Source organism: Eschrichtius robustus, chromosome 1, assembly GCF_028021215.1.
Source record: "Eschrichtius robustus isolate mEscRob2 chromosome 1, mEscRob2.pri, whole genome shotgun sequence".
In the NCBI taxonomy this organism is placed as follows: Eukaryota; Metazoa; Chordata; class Mammalia; order Artiodactyla; family Eschrichtiidae; genus Eschrichtius; species Eschrichtius robustus.
The window spans coordinates 98190982-98203144 of record NC_090824.1 but is presented as its reverse complement, the minus strand read 5'-3'; the positions used below and the strand labels follow the sequence as shown (position 1 = coordinate 98203144).

The following is a 12163-nucleotide window of genomic DNA, read 5'->3' as shown; positions in this document are numbered from 1 at the left end:
AGATGATCTCCCTGTGCTATGCAGCTGCTTCCCACTAGCTATCGGTTTTACATTTGGCAGTGTATATATGTACGTACCACTCTCTCACTTCTTCCCAGCTTACCCTTCCCCCTCCCCATGTCCTCAAGTCCATTCTCTAGTAGGTCTGCGTCTTTATTCCCATCCTGCCCCTAGGTTCTTCATGACCTTTTTTTTTTTTTTTAGATTCCATACAATGTGTTAGCTTACTGTATTAGTTTTTCTCTTTCTGACTTACTTCACTCTGTATGACAGTCTCTAGGTCCATCCACCTCACTACAAATAACTCAATTTTGTTCCTTTTTATGGCTGAGTAATATTCCATTGTATATATGTGCCACATCTTCTTTATCCATTCATCTGTCGATGGACACTTAGGTTGCTTCCATGTCCTGGCTATTGTAAATAGAGCTGCAATGAACATTGTGGTACATGACTCTTTTTGAATTATGGTTTTCTCAGGGTATATGCCCAATAGTGGGATTGCTGGGTCATATGGTAGTTCTATTTTTAGTTTTTTAAGGAACCTCCATACTGTTCTGCATAGTGGCTGTATCAATTTACATTCCCATCAACAGTGCAAGAGGGTTCCTTTTCTCCACACCCTCTCCAGCATTTATTGTTTGTAGATTTTTCGATGATGGCCATTCTGACCGGTGTGAGGTGATACCTCATTGTAGTTTTGATTTGCATTTCTCTAATGATTAGTGATGTTGAGCATCCTTTCATGTGTTTGTTGGCAATCTGTGTATCTTCTTTGGAGAAATATCGATTTAGGTCTTCTGCCCATTTTTGGATTGGGTTGTTTGTTTTTTTGACATTGAGCTGAATGAGCTGTTTATAGATTTTGGAGATTAATCCTTTGTCAGTTGCTTCGTTTGCAAAATTTTCTCCCATTCTGAGGGTTGTCTTTTTGTCTTGTTTATGGCGGCAGCTCTAATTTTTAAAGGAGAGCTTGCTCCTGTCATTTTAAAATGGACAAAAATGGATGTTGTATCACTGTGGTATGTGGTATGTACATTGGACACTTTTAAAAGAATAATTTAACACATTGATTTTAAAGTATCAATATTTACAATATCTAGACATTTAATCTACTTAGAAATTCTAACTATTTAACCATAAGGTGAAAAATACTTGCTGTCAAGTTAAAAAATATGCAAGGAGGTACTAGCTTTTCAAAATTCTTATGGGGCTGTAAGAGCAAAAGCTGTGATGACCACTGCTCTGGAGAAAACTTTTGGGAATGCTGGTGGTGAAAAGAGCAGGGTTTGGAATCCGGCTAGCAGGGAAGCCTTGGTTAAAAACACCAGCTTCACCCAGCTCTTAGGGTTAAAGCCATGAAGTGCCTGGCACAGAGCCAGTGCTTCCTCATTCAACAGCAGCTGCCATGGGCCACCAATGCACTGGGCTTGGGACGTCCAGTGGGGCTTGGACACATATCCCTGCTCCCACAGAGCTTACATTCCAGTGGACACACAGTTGATGCATTGCTTCTGTGTAAATGCATGTGTGCTGCATTTCCAGAGAACCTCTTCAAATACCTTCCTCTCAAGCAGTTTTTAGGAGTTGTGTCTACAAAGAAATGACTCATTTTTTGATATTCCAGAACAGATCCATCTAGATTCCATTGTTCCCATCAAAACAATCACCTAAGGAGGCATACACTTATTTTGGTGACAGGGCCAAAGCTCAAAGTCTTTAAGTTTCTCCTGTGGAACTGATTTCAAAGCATACAGCACAATCTTTTAAACATCCTTAATGCTGGTAAATATTTGTTTGGGGAAGAGGAATTTGATGTTTTTGGAACAAAGGTTATTTACACAAAGGTCTGGGTGACCATGGTAGATGATCAGACCGGGCAGTAATATTATTTGTCTCAAACTCTGGAAGGGCATAAATCTCACCATAAGGAAAAGTCAAGAATTACTGTTTATTCCCTTCACACTGAAGCTGAAGGGAAAATCCTGGCTGTATCAGGGTCACTTGCTCCAAAGTTGCTTAAAGAGACTATGGTCTCAGACTTTTAGGAGAGAGCTTCCTGGGGCTGTGGGAGACCCGTGGTGCCTGCTGCTTTAGTTCTGCTGATCCCACTTTAGTGACCCCACTCCAGGCCGTGACCCTGCGGCTTACAGCTGGAAGAGGTCCGTGAGCAGAAGTAGCTGTCCTGGAAAGACCCAGGGCCGAGGGAGCAAGGCTGGGCTGGGAGGGAGGGAGTCAGTCCATGAGGGGATAGGCGGGTGGAGGAAGTGCTGGGTAGTATGTCTGAATTGTGTTTAAGTGTTTACTGAGTCCGTGTCTGCAAGACCTAAGCACCAGGGATTAATGGCATTCCACTGAGGGGATGGGTCTGAGGTGGGCAGAGGGGGTGGGATATGAGTTGGGGAGGGGCCAGACAGGATTGCAAAAGCTAGTATGTGGGGCTTCCCTGGTGGCGCAGTGTCTGCCTGCCAACGCAGGGGACACAGGTTCCAGCCCTGGTCTGGGAAGATCCCACATGCTGTGGAGCAACTAGGCCCATGAGCCACAATTACTGAGCCTGCGCGTCTGGAGCCTGTGCTCCGCAACAAGAGAGGCCGCGATAATGAGAGGCCCGCGCACCGCAATGAAGAGTGGCCCCCACTTGCCGCAACTAGAGAAAGCCCTCGCACAGAAACGAAGACCCAACACAGCCATAAATAAATAAATAAATAAACCCAAAGTTTTAAAAAAAAAAAAAGCTAGTATGTGTGGCCACCTGTCTGTCAATGCTGCCTGTCACTTCCATGTAGCCACAGAGCACTGGACTAAAACTCTAGGGATCCTAGCGCCATCAGTTCTCAAAGGAAAATTTATTCTTCTGCAGTACTACTCTGGCATTTAACTTAACAAACACCATTCCATCCCTGTGCCCAGAACTGAGCTAGGTGCTGTAGGAGATGTTGTCTCTGTCCTCCAGCGACTTGAATGTCCTTGGGAAGATAAGAACGATGCACACACGTACTGCTGACTGTCAAATATCAGTTCCAGCTAACTGGTGACTTCATGGAGTATTCGATCCAATCTAAGACACCATCGATTATAAGATGCCTTTTATGCTCTTAAGAAAGAAGAAAATGCTGCCAATTAGACTGCAAATGATTGCTTTCTTATTGCTTAGAATTTTTATTTTATACTTACTGAAAGATCCCTTTTAGACTTACTTGTACACAGTGTTATTTCTTTTAACATATATTGTTATCATTCGTTCATAGAGTGGAAAGTAACGGGGAAATAAAGTGACTTTGGTTTTTCTAAGCTTCCTCACATTCAGGGTACTTCTGTACTCAGCTGAAGCATCTTTGCTTGGAATTGTTTATGTCTGTGTTTCCCACAAAATGTGGTTCTGTGTGCCACTGAGAACACTGGTGAGCAACATTTCTTACAAGAGTACTCATGACTTTTATTCCAAATCTGTCTCCTATTGTGTAAACTGATGTACACATAGGTAATGCAACCACAGCACAACTACCACCTGGCAACAGTGACTATAAGACACATCCCAATTTCCAAGATATCAAACATGAAAAAAAAATACACCTTAGACTCAATGAAATATGAATTCTGAGACTCAGTCAAAAAATACTACCATGATCAACCACCCAGGTCTGTCCTAAGAATGGGGCTGGCATTGGTGCTACATTCTTATCATTAAGCAATAATTTCCTCCTGTAAATTTGCAAAACTGAATAGTTTCCTGTGCAATAATCATTGGAGGGAGTTCTTTGTGAGCAAATAGAGTCAAGGAGGCTTTTTGCATGAACTAAGTCAAAAGCGTGAGATTTGGCCCGGACATGAGGAGACCACGTCTAGAGAGGAAAGAGCGCAATTTAAAAGGTTCAAGAGGGTAAACAAGCATGTCATGTGGCGAGCACAGTGGAGTAACCAGGCTGGGGTGGGGTTTCATAAAAGAGTCGTGGGGTATGAAGGCATGAATTTTTGCTGTAAGAACATCAGTTCAAGTTAGTATGTTTCACTGGTAGAAACATAATAAACAGTTCTAGTATTTCTATAACTTTTATTTCTTTTCTTACCATAGGTCCTGATGTTTTTAGTTCAAAGAACCTTGCCCTTCAAGCCCAGAAGAAGATTTTGAGCAAAATAGCCAGTAAAACTGTGGCCAACATGCTGATTGATGACACCAGCAGCGAGATCTTTGATGAGCTCTACAAAGTCACCAAAGAGCACACACACAACAAGAAGGAAGCCCACAAGATCATGAAAGACTTAATCAAGGTGGCGATCAAAATTGGGATCCTCTACCGGAACAACCAGTTCAGCCAGGAGGAAGTTGTTATTGTGGAGAAGCTCAGGAAGAAACTGAACCAGACCGCCATGACAATCGTCAGCTTCTATGAGGTAGAATACACCTTCGATAGAAATGTGCTCTCCAAGCTCCTACATGAGTGCAAGGACCTGGTGCATGAACTGGTACAGCGACACCTGACACCCAGGACCCACGGGCGCATCAACCATGTCTTCAACCACTTTGCCAATATGGAGTTCCTCTCCACCCTTTATAGCCTGGATGGAGACTGTAGGCCCAACCTCAAGAGGATTTGTGAGGGAATCAATAAATTGCTAGATGAGAAAGTCCTCTGAATGCCTTCCCTCCTCCTGGACTTGGCTGCGTTCATGTTACAGCACCCAGCGTGTTCCAGGTGAGAATCAGGAAAAGAAGAAGAAACCCTTGTCAAAGATGCCCATGTTCTGTCCTGTTCATCCCTCTGATGTTGATGCTAGATTGAGCTCAGGTGTGTTTATCACCTAAGCTCTCTGCTGAGGTCTGTACTTCAATCTCCTTTGTTTGCAAGCCCAAAGGACATCTCATCTATTCTAAGCAGAAAAGCTGCTCTGCTCATCTAGGTGGGCCCAGTTCATCTTGTGGAGTGGAAGGAGCCCTGGACCAGGGGTCAGAGGACATGGGTTTGGTTCCCAGCTCCATCAGTTACAATTTTGTCCTCTGGATCCTGGAACCATCATGCCCACCTGCCTACCTCCCAGGGCTGCTGTGAGGATCAAATGAGATTATGTTCATGCTTTTAAAAACTCTAATAAAAGGTCTTACTAGTTTCTCTTTGGCATGTGGCAGGGATCAACCTGGATCTAGACTAATATATTAAGCAGCAGAGAAAAGAACAATAGTTTCTAATGGGCTGGGTTTGCAATTTGTCTCTAGATGTGCTGTTTCAAACAAAATAAAAATGAATCCAAAGGTGTGAAAAAGTATAGCTGCAAATTGGAAAAATGTTTTTCAAGAGCTGTGTTTTTTAGGTCTTAGATGTGCAGGTTTATGGTCCTGCAGAGGGAAACCTTCTGGGGGCAGAGGGGGAGAGTGGAGAGAGAGTTTCCCACCCATCATGCAGAAGCAGAGAAGAACTGTGCTCCCCCTGCCCCTGCAGGACTGGCCTCTCCCCATCTGAGGGGCACCATCCGGGAGGCACGGGGAAGGTTTATGCTGGCATGCGCAGGAGAGCTGGGCAGAATGAAGCCCTATCCGTCTTTCTTGGTCTTTCACAGTCATTCTGTGCTGTTTTCTCTGGTTTGTTAATAAATTGAAATTACCCTTCAAATAAGAGGTTTTGGAGTTGTGATTCAAAAATCAAATTCCTTGGAGTTAGATACAGTGTTAGGAATAATGGGATTAAAAGGAAGAAGACAATGAAGAGTAAGAGCTTTGCACTTAGACCCTAAGGGAAAGTAGCCCCTGGGGGAGCACGTATAGGATGGAGCCTGTGCCCCTGGTTAGTGGGGAGCTAGTTCATGGACACTGTGACTGCCTTCTCTGAATGTCTCAAAGCCTCGCTTTCACACAAAATATTTAATGCCTTATAATGTCTGGAGGACACCACCTTAAGAGACTTGCCCTTCCAGCATCACCTCCTGTCCTGTTATGCTTCTCCTGTATCTGATGATAATGCAAAAATACTATATTAGCTCAGCCCCATGGTTCATCCCACCCCATGGCCTCTCTCTAGCAGGAGCATCAAGAGATGGTTTGTGGGAGGGTGTGAAAAGATGGCCACTGAACCTGCTGTGGCCATTCAGCCCCAACTGGCTCCCATGTCAACATCAGTATAAAGTATCCTGTTAAGTTCTTCAGCCACCAGTATTCAAAATTACTTCACAGGAAGGATGTCCAGTGGGGAATAGGGAATAGTTAAGTCAGCCCCTGTCTCCATGTTTGACAAACATGGCCCAGCCCCTTCTCACAGTCCCGGGGACGGAACAGTGATGCCCTGTGCACACCTGGGCTGGGGAGGTTGTTGGTCATTTAGGCAGCGCCTGTGGAAGCTACGGGCGACAGGCTCCTACCTGCCCACCTGCCACCAGGCAGCAAGCAGCCCAGCCGTAGCCGAATTTTCACATACAGAGTCCTCCTCAATGCCTGTGTTGGTGTACTTGTCTGATGAAGGACCGCTTTCTAGTATGATGGATGGTTCTAGAAGCAGGTTCTTTTTTCACTAAGTAGGTGGACCTACCCAGAGAACTCAGCCCTGCCAAAGGAATGGGTGGAACTGTCTCCTGTCCATCTGAGACACAGCAGGGAAGAAGGCAGGATCCCCAGCCAAAGAGGATTGCGGGTTCTCCCCTCTCCACAGGTCACAGCACAGCGGGAGGTTCTGAGCCTCGAGCCGCTGAAGGAATGGGGTGCAATGACGGTGTGGACCAAAACGATCTACCGCCTTAGGCTTCCCCACTGAGGCAGCCAAAGGGCGCTCTACCGTGAGGCCAGCGGGGTGTGTCTCCATTGCATCAACAGTAGCCAAGGGAACCTGGGCTACCCAGGCACAATTAACCCACCATGCCTCTAAAAAGTCAACACCTATCCCATGTATGCCTTTCAAATATACCGCTGGCATGTAAATTCAAGTGATGACTGAGTTTCATGGGCCAACAGAAAAGCTTACAAATTTCAAATATTTTACATAACAATCTAGTGGCCAAGGAATCTCATTATTGGTTTATCCTGAAGACTCTAACCACATCACTTAGTGCCCCTAAAAAGCTGTTTTGGTTGAAAACAATGTGACAGACGCCAGCAGATGCTTATAAAAATAAGACTCTGTAGATGTACGTTTGTGCTTAGAACTCTGTACTACATTTTCGATAGTGAGAACCCACAAAAGCAAAGTTACAATATCTACATGTAGGTGGCACCTTAAAGAAACCGATTTCAAAAGAAGCAACAGTACTAAAACACTCACTTGCTCAAGCCCCACGCAAACTTCAGAGAGCAATGCCTGGCTCAGCAAGCCAAGGGCAGAGACAGGACCCACTCTTTAAGGGTTGGGGGCGTGGCAGGAGCAGTTTCATCTGGAAACATCACTGAGTCTTCCACCATCCCTGAGCACTCAGCTCTGTCCCCAGGGGAGGACACCAGGGACTTGTGCTGAAGTTTCCACCCCATCCCTGGTTGTGTCCTTCTTCGTGTGTCTGAACCCTACAGAAACACGTTCCCTGCTGGCTGTGCCTGCCATGTGTCTGTTATCACTCTTCTTCCCTGTGTTTGCATTTGTGAGTCTTGACCCCCTCAGCAACTCCAGGTCTCTGCTCAGTGACAAATCCAAATGAAAAGACTTCGCCATCTGTACTTCTCCTCCAAACTCCCATCTCACCCATCTGTACAGTTTTCAGAAGCAAATCAGTACATTCATTGGCTGCTCCAATGAACTTCTTGTATCCATTTGTATAAAAAAAGAAAGGAGCTCAAATCAGGCCTACGCACCCTCTGCCCCAATATTTTGGGGGCTTTTTAAAAAAATTCAACATGGTCCCAGATGTCAAGAGCAAAACCAATCAGTGAAAATTCTAGATCAGCCAACTCTGGCTGCGAAGACATTGCATTAGCAGGAACTGTCCAGGAATGGAATGGGATGTTGACAATAGAGTCATGAATCAGATGGCCTTTGAAGAAAGGGTTTCCAAGGCCCTCCCAACTCAGAACTGTGTGGTCAGTGGGTTTCCTTTGTTTAGTGTGATCCTGCTATAGGGCCACAGCTCAAAGCAGGCCACCTCTTGCTCTTTCCTTAGAGGGAGGCCTTGCTTGATAGGGGAAAGACTCTTCTACAATCCTGTTCCTCAAAATGGCATCTGGAAATCCCTGAAAGTTCTGGGGGAGCAGGGGTGAGCTGGAGTGGGTTAAAGTCCATGAGTTCTAAAAGGCGTTTTTAAATTTTTGTTTCATTCTGACAACTTTAAAAAATAAATAAATAAAAATCAGGGACTTCCCTGGTAGTCCAGCAGTTAAGACTCTGCGCTCCCAATGCAGGGGGCCCAGGTTCGATCCCTGGTCAGGGAACTAGACCCCGCATGCCGCTACTAAAGATCCCGCACACTGCAACAAAGATCCTACACGCAGCAAAGAAGATCGCACGTGCCGCAACTAAGACCCGGCGCAACCAAATAAATAAATATTTTTTTTAAAATATCAAAATCAGCCTCAGTACCTTCTGAGTCACATATGGATGACTACCTTATAGCCACGTGGTGCCATCTGTCTTCAGGGTCCGAGTTTCTCTTTGTGTTTACAGTGTTGTTCATGCTGATTGATCAAGAAAAGAAAAGAATTTAACTTAATGCGTTTCTCTAACTAGGCCTGGGCATCCCCTAGGGGTCTGCAGGCATAGCTTGGGCGTCCATGAGTTCTTCATTTTGAGAAATGTTGCTATAACATATGAAAGTATAGGCTTGCAGAGAATGAATGAGTGTCACCCTGCCCTTGACGGTGACTCATTTTTTAAGGCTCAAAGGTTGAGGGGTGAACCTGTGTCTGGGGGACACATAGGCCTTCTACAGAAAGAGGTGGGATCCCACATGTCCTGCCTTCCCTTTGAAAACTGGCCAGAAAAATCTACCATAAGTAATCAAAGAATTGACCAACCCATCCTGGCAATTCTGATAATAAATCTCAAAGCACAAGAGAGGCCATCACTGGACACACCAGGCACTACTCCTCCCAAGGAAGGGAAGAGTGGAGAAAACTTGCAAAACCTCCTTGTGAAGAAAAGTCACCTGCACCTGCTCATACTCTCCCAATTCAGCAGCACCTGTTGGAGTGCAGAGGCCCAGGAGTCAGTTGTGTGGTCCCAGGATACCAGGAGCTTATTTCTTGTCTGAACTTAAGGCACGTGGCACTCAGAATTCCTCCCAGTGTCAGAAGAAGGAGTGGTCAGCCAGAGCAAGCTCTCTTTCACACCTTACCTCCAGCACTGGTATATTCTCATTATATTGGTATAGTGATATTCATATATTCCTCAGTGACACTACTAACCTGTCCTTTCCCTACCTTGTCCTTTCTTTGCTGAGCTGGGGCAGGTCTCTACAGAGGAGAGCTCTGGCCACTCACCCAGGAAGCTGGAGCTTGGGCAGCCAGGGTCCCCCAGGCTGTGGTATAGAGCTCCTCTTGCTGACTCTAAGGCCCTTCTGGACCAGCTCCTGGGACAAGGGAGTCTGGGGTTTGGCTCCGCCTTAAGGAGGAGCTGGGTGGGAGCCAGAGCTTGGCACAGAGCGAGTGCGGAGGCTAGCAAGGAAGCCGCAATTAGCCTACTTTATGGAGGGAGAGAGCACTCTTCCAGCCTCTGTCACTTGTGAAGGAAGAGCTTGTGGGCTTGTCCCTAGGGGGTAAGTGGGGTCCTTCCACCTGTCAGAGCAGCAGCTTCCCTGCTGAGAGAGTCATACTTCCTCAGTGGTAGGATGGGGCTACCCCTGCTCTGTGATTCAGAAACAGTTACAAGTTGATTTTAGAAACAGGATGTTGAGTTTGGGTTTGGGGAGACCAGGGAGATGAGTATTTTGGGTTTTATTTTCTTTTCAGCTTTCATAGGCAGCAGAAGGTATAGAATATGAAACAAGCCATGAGTCAGGAGGTTTAGTCTCAGCTTGCCCAATACCTGGTGATTTCCTTATATCAATACTTCACTTCTCTGGGCCTGTTTCCTCAACTGTAAAAACAGAGAGTTGCACAAGGTCTCTAAGAATCCTTCCAGTTCCAAAATTTCACATTCCGAGCATCATAAGAGGGAAGAAGCTCTGCGCATTTCTATATTGTATGTTTCTCAGAAGTGAAGCTATTCATTATTCAAATGAAGCAATACTTCCAAATGGACTGAGAAATGACACCTCAATGATTCCCTTCAAGATCTTTGAGTATAGAAAGTAAAAACAAAAACAGACAAACAAAAAACCTAGGAATAAACCTAACCAAGGAGGCAAAAGACCTATATGCTGAAAACTATAAAACACTGATAAAGAAAATTCAAGACAACTAACACAATATTGTAAATCAACTACACTCCAATAAAAATTTACAAAAGAGAGAGGGTCTTCCCTGGTGGCGTGGTGGTTGTGAATCCGCCTGCCAATTCAGGGGACATGGGTTCCATCCCTTGTCCGGGAAGATCCCACATGCCGTAGAGCAACTAAGCCCGTGAGCCACAACTACTGAGCCTGTGCTCTAGAGCCCATGAGCCACAACTACTGAGCCCATGTGCCACAACTACTGAAGGCCACGTGTCTAGAGCCCGTGCTCCACAACGAGAGAAGCCACTGCAATGAGAAGCCCATGCGCCGCAACAAAGAGTAGTCCCCGCTTGCCACAACTAGAGAAAGCCCACACGCAGCAATGAAGACCCAACACAGCTAAAAATAAATAAATAAAATAAATAAATTTATATTTAAAAAAAAGGAAACCAAGAAATAAAAAAAAATTAACTAATTTAAAAAAAAGAAAGAAAATTGAAGACAATTCAAAGAAATGGAAAGATATTCCATGCTCTTGGATTGGAAGAATTAATATTGTTTAAATGGCCATACTACCAAAAGCAATCTACAGAGTTAATGCAATCCCTGTCAAAATACCCGTAACATTTTTCACAGAACTAGAATAAATAATCCTGAAATTTATATAGAACCACAAAGGCCCAGAATTGCCAAAGCAATCCTGAGGAAAAAGAACAAAGCTGGAGGTCAACCCCTTCCAGACATCAGACTATACTACAAAGCTACAGTAATCAAAACAGTGTGGTACTGGCACAAAAACAGACATACAGTTCAATGGAATAAAATAGAGAACCCAGAAATAAACCCACATACCTACAGTCAATTAATCTACAACAAAGGAGAGAAGAATATACAATGGAGAAAAGACAGTCTCTTCAACAAGTGGTGTTGGGAAAACTGGACAGCTATGTGTAAATCAATGAAATTAGAACACTCCCTCAAGCTATATACAAAAATAAACTCAAAATGGTTTAAAGACCTAAATATAAGACATGACATCATAAAACTCCTAAAAGAGAACATAGGCAAAACATTCTCTGACATAAATTGTAGCAATATTTTCTTAGATCAGTCTCCCAAGGCAAAAGAAATAAAAGCAAAAATAAACAAGTGGGACATAATTAAACTTACAAGCTTTTGCACAGCAAAGGAAACCTTCAACAAAATGAAAAGACAACCTACAGAATAGGAGAAAATATTTGCAAATGATGAGGCCTACTAGGGGTTAATGGACCTAGAGAATATTATGCTTAGTGAAATAAGTCAGACAGAGAAAGACAAATACTATATGATACCACTCATATGTGGAATCTAAAAAATAATACAGGGCTTCCCTGGTGGCGCAGTGGTTAAGGATCCGCCTGCCAATGCAGGGGACATGGGTTCAAGCCCTGGTCCGGGAAGATCCCACATGCCGCGGAGCAACTAAGCCCGTGCGCCACAACTACTGAGCCAGCGCTCTAGAGCCCGCAAGCCACAACTACTGAAGCCTGCACACCTAGAGCCCGTGTTCCACAATAAGAGAAGCCACCACAATGAGAAGCCCACGCAACACCACAAGGAAGAGTAGCCCCCACTCTCTGCAACTAAAGAAAGCCCACACGCAGCAAAGAAGACCCAATGCAGCCAAAAATAAAAATAAATAAAAAAATAAAATTTTTAAAAATTAAAAATAATACAAAAAAAAAATACAAATGAATGTATATACAAAACAGAAACAGACTCACAGACATAGAAAACAAATTTATGGTTACCAAAGGGGAGAGGGAGGGTGGGAGGGACAAATTAGGGGTATGGGTTTAACAGATACAAACTACTATACATAAAATAGATAAGGAACAAGGAC

The 12163-nt window shown here is 44.3% G+C and overlaps 1 protein-coding gene across 1 annotated transcript in view; it reads left to right on the top strand.

Annotated features, from left to right (window-relative positions):
• TNFAIP8L3 (TNF alpha induced protein 8 like 3) overlaps positions 1–5612 on the top strand; it is a 40479-nt gene extending 34867 nt beyond the window's left edge. Inside the window, exon 2 of the mRNA XM_068551610.1 lies at positions 4076–5612. Within this exon, the coding sequence (XP_068407711.1) occupies positions 4076–4638 (563 nt within the window). The 3' untranslated portion in view covers positions 4639–5612. The remainder of the gene's footprint in view (positions 1–4075) is intronic.
• The last annotated feature ends 6551 nt before the right edge of the window (positions 5613–12163 follow it).